General features: G+C 41.0%; 1 protein-coding gene and 1 pseudogene across 1 annotated transcript in view; one reads left to right on the top strand and one right to left on the bottom strand.

The window, feature by feature from the left end:
• Nucleotides 1-19,028, top strand: part of Nlk (nemo like kinase) — a 120,469-nt gene that overhangs the window by 93,612 nt on the left and 7,829 nt on the right. Inside the window, exons 4-7 of the mRNA XM_005076999.4 lie at nucleotides 6,187-6,293; nucleotides 7,719-7,804; nucleotides 10,564-10,773; nucleotides 12,497-12,598. Of these exons, the coding sequence (XP_005077056.1) occupies nucleotides 6,187-6,293; nucleotides 7,719-7,804; nucleotides 10,564-10,773; nucleotides 12,497-12,598 (505 nt within the window). The remainder of the gene's footprint in view (nucleotides 1-6,186; nucleotides 6,294-7,718; nucleotides 7,805-10,563; nucleotides 10,774-12,496; nucleotides 12,599-19,028) is intronic.
• LOC106021668 lies at nucleotides 17,006-18,914 on the bottom strand (annotated as a pseudogene).

Below are 19,028 nucleotides of genomic sequence, written 5' to 3'. Positions count from 1 at the left end.
TAAGTGTTGTCCTGGTGGTTGGATTGCTTTGTTTCGGTTTTTTGTTTGTTTGTTTGTTTACTGCTCCATTCCTAGAATAAAAATGTTTCTCTTAAAAATGTACTATGCTAAACTTAAAGCCTAGAAAACTAATTTTCTGCTGTTTAAATAATTAAAAGAAAACTCATGTCTTAGGCTTTTCAATGCTGCATCTTCAGAACAATTAAAGGGAGTGAAGACATTTCTGTCCAGGGGTGACAGAGAAGTGTAGAAGTCTTCAAGAGCTCTGTATCATTTTGCCTAGATGTCTGGCTTAACTAGAATTTACTAACCCAGCCGATCTTCTCATGAGCAAGACATAGTAAACATTCATTTAAATTTCTCCTTAAACATCTTCCTGGACAGTTCACTGGAAGGGTTTTCAAGCCTGAAGACCATGGTGTAGTGATATAACTGCTTGGGCTTTTCCAGAAGAAATGCCTGCTGGGTCATGTTTTTTGCACATGAATTTGTGGTCTTTATTTGGAAGAACTGCCTTATGTAAGTTTAAGAATACATTCACTGGTATGAATTCTTGTCAACAATAGTCCAGTTTGTCCAGCTCTATTAGGTATGAGCCTCATCTTGACTTGGTGTCTGTAAATGCTGAATGAAGTGTCATTTCTTTTTTCAGAAATTAGTAATTAGTTATAAAGTTATCTGTTGTGGCTGGAGAGATGACTCAGCTGTTAAGAGTGCTTCCTGCTTTCCGAGCGAGCCCAGTTTACCCACATCAGATAGCTTACAACTGCCTGTAACTCCAGCCCTGGAATTAATGCCCTTTTCTGTCTTTTATGGGTACCTTCACACAATTAAGTTTTCTTCACACCAACACACAAATACAAATATAAATATAAATAAAAGTGGCCAGGCAGTGGCGGCACACACCTTTAATTCCAGCACTCGAGAGGCAGAGGCAGGAAGATCTCTGAATTCCAGGACAGCGAGGGCTACACAAAGAAACATTTTCTTGGCATGGTGGTGGTGTATAGTTTAGTGATTAGGTACAGTCACAGTGATATGCAGCTATTGCAACAATCTCTCTAGAACAGTGGTTCTTAACACTTGAGGGTCAAACAAGGATTTCACAGATATTTACATTGTAATTCATAACTAGGAAAATTACAGTTATGGTTGGGGGGGTCACCATAACAAGAGGAACTGCTGTAGTAATGGGTCTTGGCATTAAGAAGGTTGAGAACCACTGGACTAGCATCATGACTGTACCCTGATAATGTGAAAATGTTGCCCTTCTGCTTCTCTGCATACCATACTGACACTGAAGTTTCTGGCCTCACAGCTGGACTGCCAGTCCTGTAGTGCTAAAGGCAGAATAGATAGAGCCTGTTCTCTATTCAGGCAAGAAAAGAACATTCCGTGCTAGAGAAAAAGCTGTGAGTAAAGCCGGCAGATGTGGCAGACATCCCACAAAGAGAAGTGCTTTCGTGTGTCCTTTAGGACTTGTTTTCCCTGAATGAAACCTCAATTTGACAACTGTCTTACTCCATTTGGGCTGCTACAAAGAAATACCAAAACCTGTGTAGCTTATAAATGGCAAGACTTTGTTCTAGAAATTGGAAAGTTTGGAGTTAGGCACCTGATGGATTCAGTGTCTGATAAGAGCCTTCTTCCTGAAGAGTATTTTTATTATAACCTACAATAGTTCAAGGAACTAACGAGCTCCCTTGGGTCTCTTTTATGGGGCCACTAATCCCATTCATGGGGCTCTGCTCTCATATCATAATCAACTCCCAAAGGCCTTTCCTCCCAGTATTCTGGGGTTAGGATTTCAGCTTGAGAGCTTTGGGGGAACATCAATATTCAAATCATTGGAACACAATAATAGCATCTGTGCATATATTTTGTTTGACTCAGTTTTCCTCTATATAATGTTCACTTACTCAATCCTTGAAACGTGGAGAGCCAACACAACTCAAGGATTGAAACTAGAAGTCATGGTGCACACTTGTAACCCTAGTATTGGGGAGGCTATGAAAGTTGGAGGCAAGCCTGAACTATATAGTTAGTGAGACCTTGTCTCAAAATTTTGTGTGTATATGTGCTTGCTGTAAAATAGTAGTGTTTTTCTGTTTTTGTCCTATGATTAGTATTTCTTAGGAAAAAAAAATGGTATGTGTAGGATTAATATTCTTAACATGGAAAGAAGCCTTACAAGTAAGTAAATGCATTACAGCCAAGTGGCTCAGCTGCAAGTGTTTGTCTAGTTAGTTACAAATATTTGTCTAGTTAGGGTTTCTATTGCTATGATGAAACACTGTGACCAGAAACAAGTTGAGGGAAAAGGGATTTATTTGGCTAACACTTCCATATCACTGTTCATCATCAGAGAAAGTCAGGGCAGGAATTCAAACTGGGAAATAACAAATTTAGAGACCACAGACGGTGGTGCTCCCCATGGCTTGCTCAGCCTCCATTCTTAAAGATCAGAAGACCAGCCGGGCGTTGGTGGCACACGCCTTTAATCCCAGCACTCAGGAGGCAGAGGCAGGCGGATCTCTGTGAGTTCGAGACCAGCCTGGACTACCAAGCGAGTTCCAGGACAGCCTCCAAAGCCACAGAGAAACCCTGTCTCGAAAAACCAAAAAAAAAAAAAAAAAAGATTGGAAGACCACCAGCCTGGGCTGGTCTCATCCACAATGGACTGGACCCTCCCCCATCAATCACTAATAAGAAAATGCCCTGCAGTCTTGGTCCAATCTTATAGGGGCATTTTCTCAACTGAAACTCCCTCCTCTCAGAAGCTGTGTCATGTTAACATTAAAGTAGCAAGGACACCTGGCATGTTTAAGCCCCAGGTTTCCATCCCAGCATCTCATCAACCAGACATGGTGCTCATCTGTAATCCCAGTACTAAGGAGGTGGAGGCAAAAAAAAAAAAAAAACCCACAGGAACTGAAGGTCACCCTCAGCTTCATAGTGAGGCCTTCCTTTTTTTGAAACACGGGAGCCTGTCTCCAAAACAAAAAGGATCGAAGAGATGACTCAGTGGGTAAGTGCTTACTGCATGTAAAAGGAGCTGTTGGGGCCCAGAACCAGCCTGTGCTATATGAGATTCTGTAAGAGAAAGAAAATTGGGAAAGCACAAGATTGGCTCTCATGTTCCTCTTTTTCTCTCCTGGTCACACATACATGTGACCAGTAAACATGTAAATGGTTTTCAACCTGAAACTGTCAGTTTTCATTCCTTCTAAAACCATCCTTAAATGTTAGTAAATGATTAGAAGTTAAGACTCACAGGGTAGAAACCTAAGCTGGCTGTAGTGAAACACAAAACAGGTTAATTCTTACAGAATGTAAAACAAGCAAATAAAAAAGCACAGGAATTGAAGGCATTAGGTGTAGCCTCAGAAAGCAGGGAGACAGAAGAGTCACAGAAGATTGACTGCAGGCTGTGGGGGAAGTAGCAAGACTGCATATCCCTTAGCTTGCAGGAGACTACACACAGCATGCTGATCCATGGCATCTCTGATTCCTCACCCCACTCCCCAGGACCCTGGTACTCCAACCTGTGTTTCTGGTAGGATCTATACTGGGAAAATGAATTCACCAAAGAAAAGCCATGTATAATTGAGGCCTTTGGTTAACAGTGCATACGACTTCAAGAGCAATTCATGGCATAGTGTAGAAGAGGAATGTTAGATAAGCACTGAAATAAAAGATCTGAACAGCATGAGGAATTGATCTCTATATTTTGAACTTCAAAATGATGTGCTATAATCCTACTTGAAGAAATCAATCAGATTTATATAAAGCTCAACACAATGTTTGTTTCAAGATTGCTTAAAATAGTAAAAAAAAATTAAAGATAGATTTTGTTCCACAGTGGTGGACTAATTAGATGAAAATTCTGGAAATGGGTATAGTAGCTTAAACCTGTACCTCAATGTTTAGAATGCAAGGAGAGGATCAGAACTCAAGGCCAGTCTGAGTATATGCGACTATCTTAAAAGGAAGAAAAGGGGTCCTGAGTAGTTTCCATATTCTCTTTTACCTATTTTTCTACAAAGAAAGTTTTTATTTTGCTTTGCTGTTATTTTTCAGGGAAAAAATATAGAAAACTTCAAAAATACACCAAAGTAGAGATAAGATTTAACTCCTGCAACACTCAGTAGACAGAGGCAGGCAGATCTCTGAATTAGAGACCAATCTGGTCTACAGAGTGAGTTTCAGGACAGCCAGGGCTACACAGAGAAGCCCTATGCTGAAAAATCAAAACCAATCAGCAAATCAAAACAGAACTCCTGAATGGCCCAGCTTCAACAATATTACTCACTATTTTCCAGTCTTCTTTATCCTTACCCCACCCATTAGGGGAGGGCTGGAGTGTTTTGAAATAGATGGCAAACCACATTATTTAACCTATAAATGCTCTATGTATTTCTGAGAAGGATGCTCATCAGAACAATGATTGTGCCATTATGGCACCTTAATACCAGTTTATTCCTTTCTACCCATCCCTGATATCCACCAGGTCTCTCTTTGAACCAGGTTCCTAAAGGTGCCGACATATTTATACTTGGTTATTAACTCTCTTAATATTCTTCTATCCCAGGTATTCCTTCCTGCCTTCTCTCCATCTACCATGTGCAGTTTTTGAGGAAGCAGGCAGGGGAGCACATGTGACTTAGACTGTATGATAATGACAGATCTCTAAGTGCAAGATCAGCCAGAACTACATAGACCCTGTCTCAAAAAAAAAGAAAAAGAAAAAGAAAAAGAAACCTATTACCTGGGTAGCACTGGGACTGGGTGTGTCCCCAGCCTGCTTGCAGCCCACCCTGTTTAAGACCTGGTTACTAGAGGGCTTGCATTTTCTAACAGGAACCTTAAACATTGTATTTTCTGTACAATATGTTAATGTATACTTAAAAAGCAACAGTTTGTGCTGGCTGCTGTGTTTTACGGATCTAGGGTCTCTAGTTAGAGTGGTATAACAGGCATGAGAAGAGGCCTAATTGTAGCTAAACTATGAAGATAAAGCCAGCAGGGCTTTCTCGTGGAAAGATGAAGAGGATGAACTACCAAGGATGATTTCCAGGTTTGTGTTTGATGGTGTGAAGGAAAGGAGTAGGCTGGATTTGAATATTCAAGAGGGTAAGTGATGAAGAGAAGGGCTTAGGACCAAGGCTGGGATGTTCTAGCATTTGACGGAGAGGAAAAAAGTAACAGAAGAGCCAGAAATACCAGCCAGTGAGAGACGAGCAAAGCCTCCCAAGTGTCCTAAAGCCATCTAAAAGCATCTCTAGGAGGGGGCAGTTTTCAACCATTGTGTCAGATGTTAGCACAGATTGTCCCCTGCTCTGCGTTGTCCTTAACTGCTCACTCTAAAAGATGGGAAGTGAAGATTATCTAAAATAAAGTGCCAATTACATCATAACATCACACAAACTTTTAATGAGTTTTTAACTACACACAGGGCAAAACATTAGTCTATTATTCTGTCATAAGTATAGCAAAAAGGGGGTTCCTTAATGACTGTAACATTTGGGGATGGATTTGTGGATTTCACCTCTCCATGGCTCCCCAGACTCTAGCTTTTGATCTCCTTCCATGTGCCAATTGAACTAAAGCCTGATGACATCTAAGTACAAACTAATAGAAGCACAAACTGCAGGAGCAGGCTTTTATAAACACATGCAGAGTTAATCAAGTAGAAGATTGCATTGTTTCCATTGCCAGGGGGCTTGGCCTTGAATTAACTATTTCATGTGTTTTGGGCAGTACCATACCTTATCAAGTACTTAAGCCACAGTTGATGGGTAGATTGTGATCTTTTTGCTAGTTTTTATGATGTACTCACCAACCCCATTTTTTTATTTAAAGAACACCCTAGTTGCATACCAAAATCTTGAGACTAATGGATCTTGGCACTTCTCCTTGGCCTGGTTGTTACTTGTACTTTTCTCTTGTATGTGGTGATTGTAGATTTCTGGGTTTTTTTCCTTCAGTTCTTAAACATGTGAATACTTTTAATTTAGGCATTGTTTAATCCTGTAGTGTCTGGAATTCTCACCTTCCCCAGGCTGGCTGGAAGCTAGCTGTCTTCACTTCCCAGCCTTGAGAATGGAAATTGTTCTTTAATCTGATGACTATACTGAGGGGGTTGGGGGCCAGTTCTCTGACATCTCCTTAACTTAAAATTTGAAGATATGTTGTCACAGAATTGATGCAGAGTGACCTACATAAAATTATCGTCTCTCCTCAGCCACTCAGCTCAGATCATGTCAAAGTTTTTCTTTATCAGATTTTGCGAGGTAAGCTTTTCCTTTATCAAAAAAAAAAAAAAAAGGCAGTGTGGTGGTGTAAATGAGTCATTTCGCTCCTCATTTGAACTTTATTCTGGCCTTCCAAGCCTTATTCCCTGAAGATCTTTTTGTTTGAATCAAAGTTGTTTCCCTATTTTTGGGTTTGATGTTAAATGAGAGGCATGGGGTTAGAGGTGCTAGGCATTGAGCTCGGATCCTTGAGCGTGCTAGTCACACCCTTGCCTACAAGAGACTTGTAAGATGATCAAATATTTAATTTTTTTATTTTCATTAGGTCAGAGAGGGCTGTTGAGTGAATTGACCTAGGAAGGCAGGTAAAGATTGGTTTGTCACAAATCCCACAACCCTTAGCTCTTCATAGCTAGCCTGTGGCATCAGATGACTAAAAAGTGACTATCCTCTGTGGAAGACTCCATCCTTCACGCCAGTAATTAGTGGACTTGTGTGAGTATTGCCTGGCATAGCTAAGCCCCACTTAGCTCAAAATGACCACTAAAACCAACAGCAGGTGGAAAAGACGGGTAGAGGTAGCAGCAGAGTAACTCTAGACTGTGTATGCAGAGTACAGACCTGACGATGAAGTAATTTAGGCGTCCTCTAACCCTAGCTGTGGCCATATTTCTATCTTGACAAATGGAGAATCATTTAAAGCTAAAACCACTTTCTTGTCTGATGAATACAGTTTTTGACAGAATTACATTCTACAAAGAAATTGAAAACCTCTTCTAAGGATTAAAACACATAAACAATATTACAACAACAAAAAGTTCACCTACAATAGATTTGTTGATATTCTGTGATGGGGGAAATGGAAAAGATTCTTGGCTCATTTACAGTTGTGAAGGAAATGGTTAATATGTTTTATTAAAAAAAAAAGTTTGAGATTGAGACTTAGAGATGCCCTGACGACCAGTCTTTTAAGATATCAAAATATATTTTGAGATGATTGAGTGCCTTCTTGGCTGTCAGTAGTCACAAGTGCTGCTGACAGATCTGGGCATGTCCCTGAGTTTTGTCCTGTCACTGAAATGCCTGTCCTGGTCAAGGCCTCCTTGTAGGTTAATGGAAACTTCTTTGTTGGAGCAGGCTCAAAGTAACAGGTTGGGAGTATCAATAGCGTTACTCCATCCAGTAACCACACAGAGGAGTGTAGCCAGTGTTAACTCCAGGGCCTGACATCCCTACCTATGCTTCAAACCATGTAATCTTTTAAATTATAGACATTGTCTCTGACATGTGCAAACACCATTGTGACATTTTATCTTTCTGCAACAAAATTACAGTGTTTTGAGGGGGACTAAGTTAAGCTTTTAGTGATATTTTTTAGCTTTTATTTAGAGAATAATTTTAAATCTTCTAGTCCATTTCCATCTAAGGTTAAATATCTGCAATTAACTGTGTTTATTATTTCAGGTTTAAAATATCTCCATTCAGCTGGCATTCTACATCGAGACATTAAGCCAGGGAATCTCCTTGTGAACAGCAACTGTGTACTAAAGGTAGCTTTTCAGTTATTTAAAGATCTGAGAAAAATCAAATGTCAGGCTCAAGAGTATTATTTTCCCTGCTTCATCAGAAATAAAGAGACTTTTTTTCCACTTCATCCTTTGTCAAGTCCCCCCCCTTTTTGTAACATGTTTGCTTCTGTTTTCAAACACTTAAATAAGGATTAAACATCACAAAAAAGAATGGCAATCTTTCAGAAACTCTTACCTTTTCAAATTATTCCATTATTACAGGAAGTAGTTAAGAGACAACATGACTACAGCAACTGTTATGAAAGAAAACATTTAATTGGAGCTGGCTTACAATTGAGAGGTTCAGTCTATGATTGTCATGGTAGAGGCATGGCATCATGGAAGCAGATATGGTGCAGTAGAGTTCTACATCTGGATCTACAGGCAACAGGAAGAAAGTGAGACACACTGGACCTAACTTGAGCATCTGAAACCTCAAAGCCTGCTCTCAGGACATACTTCCTCCAACGAGACCATACTTCCTAATAGTGCCACTCCCTATGGGCCTATGGGGGCCATTTTCTTTCAAACTACCACATACATGTTTATCAGAACACTACAAAGTGTTGTGCCAGGAAAGGGAATATGAACCTAGTGAGTGTATTTCTACAATATGGTAGTCAAATCTTCCCCCACCGAATAAATTTTTATATTTTATAATCCCCAGGTCGCAATTTAGGTGCCAGGATGAGACCATGTCTCAAAATAACAAAACTGCACATGTTTTTGCACAATGGTAACCCCCGCATTTCATAAGCAAAGGCAGGAGGAGAAAAAAAACCCAAACCTCAGATTATTAACTTTAACTACTTTCCCAGTTCCTACTTCTCATTGTCCTTTGTTAGTTAAGAGACTCATTAATAACAAAATCCACAGTATGCATTTCTCAAGCCTCTAATACACAAATATATTTTCCAAACTCCTGAATAGTGGGAGGTCCATCACAATTTTCCTCATGATAGAAATTAGAAATCGGGGCAGGAAAGTGGGCTCAGTGGTTAAAAAAAAACCTACTGCTCTTGCAGAGGACCAGGTCTGTTCCCAGCACCCACATGGTGGCTCACAGCTGGGTATAGCTTCAGTTCCAGAGGGTCTGATGCCTCTTCTGCACGCATGTGCACATGCGTATACACAAAATGAAATACTTTTTTAAAAATAAGTAAAAGCTGCACGGTGGTGGCGCACACCTTTAATCCCAGCATCAGGAGGCAGAAGCAAAATATCTCTTGAGTTTGAGGCCAGCCTGATCTACATAGTGAGTTCCAGGTCAGCCTGGTCTACACAGAGAAACCCTGTCTCCAAATACAGAGAGGAAGGGAGGGAGGAAAGGAAAGGAAGAAAGAAAGCGAGGAAAACAGCATTTATGCCAAGCCCAGGAAAGTAGGCCTCTTTTGTCCTACCTCCTTCTATGAGTGCATCTGGAACTAGCTTGATTAAGTATGAAGTATGCATTCAGCTATGTTTGGTTTCAACTTTGGTTTAATTATCAGTTTAAAGTAGATGAAAGTTTTTGTTTTCCTGTTGCTGGGCATTGAACCCAGGTCCTTGCACATGGAGGCTGGTGCTCCTTTACCAAACCACATCCCCAGACTGGAGAAGAATATTTTTTAAAAGATACATAATTGCCAAGCTGTGGTTGCACATGCATTTAATCTCAGTACTTGGGAGGCATAGGCAGGTGGATCTCTGTGAGTTTGAGACCAGCCTGGTCTACAAGAACTAATTGCAGGACAGCCTCCAATGCCACAGAGTAACCCTGTCTCAAAAAAACCAAAAAGAAAAAGAAAAAAAGATACATAATTGTAAAGGGGGAGGGGCACTAGAGAGATGGATCAGTGGTTAAAGCACTAACTACTCTTACAAAGGACCTGGGTTAGAGTCTGAGCACCCACCCTGCAGATCATAATGATCTGTAACTCCAGATCTGATGTTATTTCCTGGCCTCCGTGGGCACCAGGCACACACATGTTACACAGGTATACATACAGGCAAAAGGGATACACATAATACAAAATTAAAATATGTATAATTTCACATACTAATTTAAAGTCAGAATTTTCTTTTGTACAAATAAGACCATATTATACTGACAGGAATATATTATACCTGTGTCATTTAAGGGTTTTAAAAGTTCAGGAGTCCCTCAAGGTTTTCATGTGTGTGTCATGTTGTTTTCTTTGTTGCTGCTGTTTTTATAGGCACAAATGTGTCTGTCTAACTGAGTGTCTTAGTTTACTTTCTATTATTATGATATGATAAAGAACATGACTAAAATCAGCTTTGCGAGGATGGGCTTTATTTGGCTTACATATCCAGGGACTGAAGCAGAAACCTTGAAAGAGTGCTGGCTTGCTCTGCCTCCTGGTTTGTTAGTTTGTTTGTTTGTTTGTTTGTTTGTTTTGTTTTGTTTAAACCACCCAGGACTACCTGCCCAGGGATTGTATGACCCACAGTGGGCTATACCCTTCCACATCAATCATCAATGTGAAAATGCCCCACAGGCCAATCTTATGGGGCTGTTAACTCATTTGAGGTTCCATCTTCTCAGATATAGCTATGTTTCTTTTAAGTTGACAAAATCTAACCAGAACACTGGGCTTGGTGGGAAGTACAAGACAGAAGAATCAGGTGTTCAAGGTCATCCTCAGCTGTATAGCAGGCTTAAAAGCTATGCTGTCTCAAAAATGAACAAAGGAAGGTATGTGTCTGCTTGATAATGTCTTACTATCTTCTTTATTTAGATTTGTGATTTTGGATTGGCCAGAGTAGAAGAATTAGATGAATCTCGTCATATGACTCAGGAAGTTGTTACTCAGTATTACCGGGCTCCAGAGATCCTGATGGGCAGCCGGCATTACAGCAATGCTATTGACATCTGGTCTGTTGGATGCATCTTTGCAGAACTACTGGGCCGAAGAATATTGTTTCAGGCACAGAGTCCCATTCAGCAGGTGTGATTTTTGCTTTACAGCTTTATTTGCTTTTAATTCTGCTGTCAATTTGAAGGGAGAGCCATCTTGCATACATCTTGAGTTTATTCATTGTGCTGTCTTAATTGACTTAGCAAATTCAGGTTCACTGGAAGCCAGAAAGTTATAAAAGTTGAAGATTGCAGAGTTTCATTCTGCAAGTTAGGAGCCTAGAGATAGTGTTCACTTTGTCACATGCACTGGTGCATGGCAGCAGACTCAGCCCTGCAATTGCAGAGTTATGGTTGTGAGTTGTTAGACGGCATCTGTTCCTTCCAGCTGAATGGCTATGACTTGAATGTATATTTGATGACTATACTATACATTTTTAGTGTTAATTTATTCAGATCCGAGTGTTTTTAAAAGAACTTACCATTATTATTGGACTAAAATAATCTCAGCACTTGAAAGAGAGGGTAGACTTTGTAAGTTCAAAGCCAGCCTAGGAGAAGTATGAGTGTGAGCCTTCCAGTCTTACAGAACCACTGGAAAACTCTTATCATCGGTGTGTCTAGGGTAATAGTCACCACAGAAAACAGATACATATGGAAGTAGTTACTTCCTCTTGCAGTTTCTTTCTGTTTTTGAGAAATAAATACACTGGGTACTAAACAGCCAGCAGGCTTTATACAAGTGTTTCTCATCTATAGATCTGTCCCACTTTAGGCACCTTCCTGAGCATGTCCATTAGGCAGTCATTTCCTTCTGCCAGTAGTGTGGTTGTTAGAGCCCTGCAAGTGTCACCACCATGCTTCCCTTAGAAGGCTATCTAGAGATCTTCAGGAGACAGCAAGTTTCCCAAGCAGTTCCATCACCTCAGTACTGGTGCTGAAGGCTGCCTGCCCATGGTGTAGATCAGTGCAAATGCGGGAAATGGTGTTCTCTGTGAATGAATTTTCCATCCTAGCAGGATCTGAATGAAATGTGCTATTAATTAGGTTATAGAGTTGGAACAATTTCAGCACTCCAGAAAATTGTTAAGGAGATTTGCTACTCGCAAAGACTTGTTTACAGTGAGGCCCCTGTCAAGTTTCCTTTATTGGACCAGTTAGATAAATGTGGCATCAACGTTTTCTAAGTTCCACATTTTTTTGCCAGTGTGAGAGGTTTCTATAGAATGTAAGTGGTATGTGCTGGTGTGAAGTGGTATTTCAGGTATGAATATTTTGAATATTTATTATATCACATGTATTTGATGTGTAGATTCGTCCCTTGATGGGCTTGAATCCATTTGAAGCATTAAAATCTAGTCATTGGCCACTGTTTGCAAAGATGCTCTAGTTGTAAAATAGTGAAGCATACAGATACAAACTCCGGAGTTACTCTAGTGTTAGAACACTGTCCAGCTTCCATGGAATTTAGCTCAACTGGCCTCATACTCACAATCCTCCTGTCTTAGCCTTCCAAGTAGTAGAATTACAGGTATGTACCACCTAAGCTGATTTAAAACAAAACAAAAAAAAGGGCCAGAAAGTAAAAATGGATTTCTTTTTGTTTTTTGTTTGTTTGTTTAGCTTTTTGAGACAGTGCTTTTAGGTTTGGAGGCTGGGATTAAAGGGGTGTGCCAGGCTCTTACCAGAGTTTACTTGAAGGTTTGTGGTTCTAAGGTTTAAAAAAAGTGCCACTTATTTTAAGGCCACAGCTTAAGTCTAATGAAGTTGTTTCTGTGAGCTACTGTCAACATGTATTTCATGTTCCCTTGCAGTTGGATTTGATTACAGATCTCTTGGGCACGCCATCACTGGAAGCAATGAGGACGGCTTGTGAAGGTGCTAAGGCACACATACTCAGGGGTCCTCATAAACAGGTAAAGAGGTAAAGAGGGTAACAGTCTGCCTTTGGCAGTTGGCTGTAAGGGAAGGATTTCTATTCCAGACATACACACATATACATAAACACATGCATACAGATAGAAACATCCTACAAAATCGATCTCTTGTTGTGTGTATATGACTATAAATAGGAGATGGCTTATGACCATGCCCAGCACCATAGGAGAAGAATGCATGTTTTCATAGCACCACTGCTTATTGACCTCTTGGTGGTCTCCTGGTTTATCGGTGTGTGGGAAGAAAACCTTGGCCTCAGTGCATGTGAGTCAAGATACCCTTTCCAGATACTGAGCCCAAATAACTGCTATCTCTTTGCCTTGCAAGGATGGAAAGCACTTGCTGTTGTACTTTTACCACTAACATCACATCAGACCCAAATGTGGTTAGAAGTATAAAGAAGGATTGCCTAGTTCTTACTAATCAATATCACTTGCAGCCAGTCAAATCACTGCTGAGAAGCCAATGTGCTCTCTATCTAGACTCTTGATTAAGCAGTATCTTCTGCCAGCACTTGCCTAAACCCCTTTAGAGAAAACAGCTTAGTGAAGAGTGAGTGAGTGAGTGGAGAGCTTTTCCTAGGATCAGGAAACAAGCAGAACCAATAAGGCTTGAGTAGGACAAGTCAGGCTAGTTTTCCCAGCATTGCCTTGGTTTCTTTTAAATTAAACATTTAGGTGATCTGATTGATTGTTTAGGTGAACTAATTGGTCATCCAAAAGACAGACTGGCATTCTTCCCCTGAAATTGCCTGCCAGACATTTGATCAAGGCTTCGAGTTCCACTGCAGTTCCCTCTCTGTAATCCCAGTGACTCCTGTTTCCACAAGTGCACAGGTAGCAAGGTAAAGTGCTCTTAACACTAGCTCAGGCCAGTAAATAGAGAAGTAGGTGTTTATGCTTTGTTTTAATTCATATTCATTTATGTTTGAGGCAGGATTTTACCGTGTATTCCTGGCTTATCTCTAGCTCACTGTGTAGATCAAGCTGGCCTCAGACTCACAGCAGGCCCCCTGGCCATGCTTATATTTAAAGAGCCTCCTTATGGGTATATGTTTTATTGGCCTTTTGTTCAGACTATGAAACAGTTTGAGGCCTAAACATCCTTAGAGGAATGCAGTAAGTTTTTAAAAGACTTATTTTAAATTATGTCTGTGTGCCTGTGGGCACATGATTACAGGAAGGCTGTAAGTAGATCCCTGCAGCTGAAGTTCCTAGCAGTTGTGAACTACTCGTCCTAGGTTCTGGGAACTCATGTCCTCTGCAAGAACAGTAGTTACTCTTAACCACTGAGAGAGACATCTCTAGCCCCTGCAAAGCCAGTACTATTAACCAAGTGTACATAACTTACAGAAGAAGCTAACAGGGTCTGTTATGCTATTTATTGGTCAACATCAGGAACATTAAGCTAATTTGTTACTATCTTATAGTAAATGTGCCCTTGTAAATAGAATAATTTTCCTCCTTTATTGGCCTCATTAGTTTAATAAATCTCCCTGGCCAAGATAACCAGTAATGAGATGTGAAGACCAGACACCCTGGTATTGCTCACCCTTCTCCAAATGTTCTAGCTAATGGTTATCAGCTAGTTAGTCCTAGTGCTCCTAACAACAGCCTAGAGGGCAGGCCTTCTGAGATGTTCCTGATGTGATAAAACGGCTTAAATGTCTTCCTGCACCAGAGTCGCTGTGCACTCCTTCTGGGCAAATGAGTTGGTTTTCTCATAAGAATTTTGAACCCAACAGCTCTAAAAGTCTAGAGCCCTCAACTGGGTATGGTGGCACACTCCTGCAACCTAGCATTCAGGAAACAGACTAGATGACTGTGAATGGAAACCAGCCTGGGATATGTCAAAATAGGACTTTTAAAAACCTAGATCTTTCCAAAAAAAAAAAAAAAAAGATGACTGTCGCATTATTTTCTGCAACAAAAGAGGGAGGAAAGAAACATTTAAAGCTCTATTTTTAAATTAAATGAATCGTTCCTATTTTTCCCATGGCTTGGCCTCCAGAGGATTAAGGTTAAGGTTTGGCTCACCAGGTTGTCTGGTCTAAGGAGAGCACCACAACAATGTTAGTCTTGGTATCAGAGGATTTGATTTTGAAGAAAAAAGTGGGTAGGGTGAGAGTTAAGAGACTCTGCTGCCCAGTGGTGATTTTCACATTCTAGAGTCCCAACTTTAGGAGGGAGGTGTCAGAAGTGCCAGGAGTGTCTCTCAGGCTGGTAGATTTGCATAGTGTGTGCTGTACCTACTGCATGCAATTGACTGTAGCATAAATGGTTCCATTTTTTTCCCTCCAGTATGGGAATTGGCTTTGATCTGCATTTGCTAGTTGACCTGTGTACCATCACTGAGTTCTGAGTGAAGTTCACAGGCTCTTGAAGCTCCTTGTGTAAGTCTTTTTCCCTCCTCCTGCCCCTCCACCTCATGATACATATCCAGTCACTTGTTAGCATGCTAGCAGCTTCACTGAAGCTCTCTCTGCTCCTGTCATAACGTCTTACAGCTGAGGTTAGAAGACACAACTGCAGACAAGGTTATTTAGTATATAGATAACTCTGTATTTTCATAACTTTTTTCCTGTTCTTATTTTAGTTTTTGGTTCCTTGTTTCTCATTTTGTGGTTTGATTTTTTTTTCCCCTTATGTCATTTAAGCTTTGTTTTGTTTGAGTTTTTTGAAATAGGGTCTGGCCTCATCTTGTGATCATCCTGCCTTAGCCTCTCCAGTGCTGGGATTATAGTTATGTGCTATTACTCCCAGTTTCTGTACTCAGCTGCAAAAAAAAAATTGGATCCCAGTATATAATGTGGACCTTGTGTAGTTTTATATGTCATGGGTGTTCCACAAAATGCATGATGTTTAGTTGACTCAGTTAGTTTACTTTTCTCTGGACTGTATTGAAGAAGAATGTAGGTTGTGGTGTCAATCTCAAGCTTATCACATTATACAGCAGGTTGAAAGAGTGCAGGCTGTAGGCAGATTGTATAAGTATCCTGGCCCTACTAGTAACTCACTCTATGACCTTGGGCAAATTATTTAACCTCTGTCAGCCTCAGTTTCGCTCTCCACTAAAATAGGGCTAAAAATTTCTCTGGCTGGTAAGATTGGTCGTTGGGTAATATACTGGCCTCCCCAGAACCCATATGGTGGAAAGAGAAAACTCACTCCTTCAAGTTGTTCCCTAACTTCTACACATATGCTTTGGCACCACCACCTACCCACACACCTACACACACAAAATAATAAAGATAAAACTTGTGCCCTCCCACATCAGCCAACAATCAAGATAATGCCACAAACATGCCTGTAGACTAGTCTGATGAAAGCACTCCCTCGGTTTAGCTTCCTTCTTCCCAGGTGTATGAAGTTGATAACCAACACTAGCCATCACACTAAGCTTTTAAGTAGTTCTTATTTAAACTCTTTTTACCAACTACTCCAAGTTAGGTGAAAATTAGTAATGTGTTAGAAATAATTTCTAGGGGGCTGGAAAGATGGCTCAGTAGTTAAGAGTACTAGCTGCTCTTCCAAAGGCCCCAGGTTCAATTTCCAGCACCCATATGGCATCTCACAACTGTCTGTTACTCCAGTTCCAGGAGATCTGGCACTCATACAGACATATATGCAGGCAAAACACCAATGCACATAAAATAATAATAAATTATTAAAAAAATAATTTCTAGCAGTAATTAGAAGTTTGCTATGAATGTGTTCTGAGAGTTATCATAAATACCTTTTTTTGGTTTTTCAAGACAGGGTTTCTCTGTGGCTTTGGAGGCTATCCTGGAACTAGCTCTTGTAGACCAGGCTGGCCTCGAACTCACAGAGATCTGCCTGCTTCTGCCTCCCAAGTGCTGGCATTAAAGGCGTGCGCCACCAATGCCCGGCTGTAAATACCTTTTATATTCTAATCATAAAAACATTTATTACCACTATTAATCCTTTTGTCCATGGAAGACGGAGAATTGCAGAGATTAAATAATAATATGTTTTAGGTTATAAGACTGATCTTCAAAATTATGTCTTTCTTCTTTTTCTTTCTTTCCCTTCCTTCCTTCTTTCCTTCCTTCCTTCCTTCTTTTCAAAAGTAAAGTGGTTTCTAAAGTAAAAATGGTTATTCATAACACAGCACACAAGAGGCAAAGTGTCTCATATCACAGATGGCACATCCAACTTCCTGGAATGTTCATTTCTTTAAGCATAAAGGAGAGAGTGAAGGGAAAGGCAAGCAATGCTAAGCCAGCTAAGATGGGGGATGGATCTCTGTTGTCATTTTCACAGGAGAAAACTCAAGGGTCCATTAGTGGCAAGCTGATTCTCTGTAGATTGTTAGGTGTGGACACAGGTAAGGCCACTTCTGGGTTCTCCACTATGTTGTGCCCTTCAGTCATCTCCACCACACTGATACAGCAGCGCCTACAGTCAACCCTTAGTGTCTTGCTGAATTTAGTAGTACAGGGACTTGCCATACTTCCTCTTGAATTCAAGACTGATTTTCAACATGTCCACTTAGCTTTGGGAGACCGTGATTCTAATAGGACCTGGTTGTGATGCCCCCTGCCCTTCATGGAGTCCTACAGTTGATCAGCAAAGTTCAGTGGCTTGTTCTGAATGCATGGGACCAGGTTCAGGAATGCATTTCCAGGTCTCCTTTGACATCCTTCTTGATGCTCTCCAGCATGTCATAAGGGCTATAGCTCTTGTACCTTTAGAACATTTTCTAGAGGTGGCACTCAGTGGTTTCAGTCGGTCATGATGCTTACCCACTTGGGAACATCAGTTCCATTCTTCACCACCCCAGCATCATAAAGCTCCCAAGCATCCTGGTCAATCAGTTGGTTGTCACCGACTGATCCTCTGCTCTCTCCCCTTTCTAAGAGCAACCATCAGCTTGCAGAAGTCACCAGATTGTTGGAAGTGATATCCTTTTCCAGAGTGGTCCTGTATGTCTCCTAATGCAGTCTGTTAATCTCCTGCAGCTCCTGATTGGCTCTTGAGCAGATGACCTTGATGAGAGAGCCCTCAATCAGTCCCCAGACCCTTCACAGAGGTTTTCGGTGCAGAAGCATCATACTGGGCAGGTGTCTTCAGTAGGCCCAAATCACCATCTCCAGTAGCCAGATAAGGATGACTTCAGCGCTGATAGGCAAAGGCAGTGCCTTGTCTATACACATTGCTGTCATTAGTCAGAATGTTGGTCTTGACAGCTTTCTCAAAGTTCAAAGTATACCTCTCTCTACATCAAAGTTGGTGGCGTAGGCTTTGACTGGCCCATAGGCGCTTGGGGTTGTGGAATGATCACCCTCCAAGCTGAGCTTGCATGGGGTTTTGTGGACAGTAGATGATTTTTTAAAAAAGCTGAACCAGGCAGGAAGCTCTGAGAGTTAGTCTCCAAAAGCAAAATTAAGTTTCCTAACTAAGCATAGTGCTGCTAATCTGTAATCCCAGCACTCGGAGGCTGAGGCAGGAGTTTGTAGACACAGCAGACTGAAAAAAAAATTAAAGTCAGGTAAGGGAGGAATGACTTGGGTGTTTAGCCTGGAAACAGGCTTGGTCCTCCAAAAATAGTATAAGTGAACTGTCTAGGCCTATCAAATTGGTAGAATGAAATCAAGCTAACCAACTACTGGTTTTGAGAATGGAAGAATTGTTGGGTCACTGCAAATCAGGGGTTCTTGGCAGGCAAAACCAATATTTAGTATTTTTGTAGTATTTTTTTTTATAACTCAGACTCAGAGTTGAGGGAAAGCTTAGTCTGACATTCAACAGACTCAGAGGGTAACAGAGAGTTTGTTCTGGTGGCGGTTTCTTTTATGTGCACCCTGCTATTCAGAGTACATGGTGGCCGGGCGGTGGTGGCGCACGCCTTTAATCCCAGCACTCGGGAGGCAGAGACAGGCGGATCTCTGTGAGTTCGAGGCCAGGCTGGACCGACAGCCTCCAAAACAATACAGAGAAACCCTGTCTCATAAAACCAAAAAAAAAAAAAAAAAAAAAAGTCAGAGTACATGGTGAATCCTCAGTTAACGTACTGACTCAGTCACAGGCCCTTTGGTGCCAGCCAAAGTCTAAACCTTCTGATAGCTGGATGTGAACTAAAGGAACACCAGCCAAGGACTCTTGTCCAGCCAGGTAAAAACCCCATAGTAAGAACACACTCGCGAGGACGGTGGTTCAAATTTATCTCTTTTCTCCATCCTTAAGCATGTTTGGTTTTCCCTTATTGCCAAAGAAGCCACCTTGTTTATTGGGTCACTTTTCATTTGTCATGATATTTTGTGCTCTGACCCATTGTGATACTGCTATACTCAGACCAGGTATGCTGCTGGAAGTCAGTAAGACTGATCAGTGGGGTGAAACTGATTCCCTTTGAGTTTAGATGTGTCTGATGTTTGTACTCATTCAT

This window comes from Mesocricetus auratus, unplaced genomic scaffold (assembly GCF_017639785.1).
Source record: "Mesocricetus auratus isolate SY011 unplaced genomic scaffold, BCM_Maur_2.0 Super-Scaffold_100007, whole genome shotgun sequence".
Lineage (NCBI taxonomy): Eukaryota > Metazoa > Chordata > Mammalia > Rodentia > Cricetidae > Mesocricetus > Mesocricetus auratus.
The sequence above is the reverse complement of the archived record's forward strand: the minus strand, read 5'-3'. Positions and strand labels throughout refer to the sequence as shown.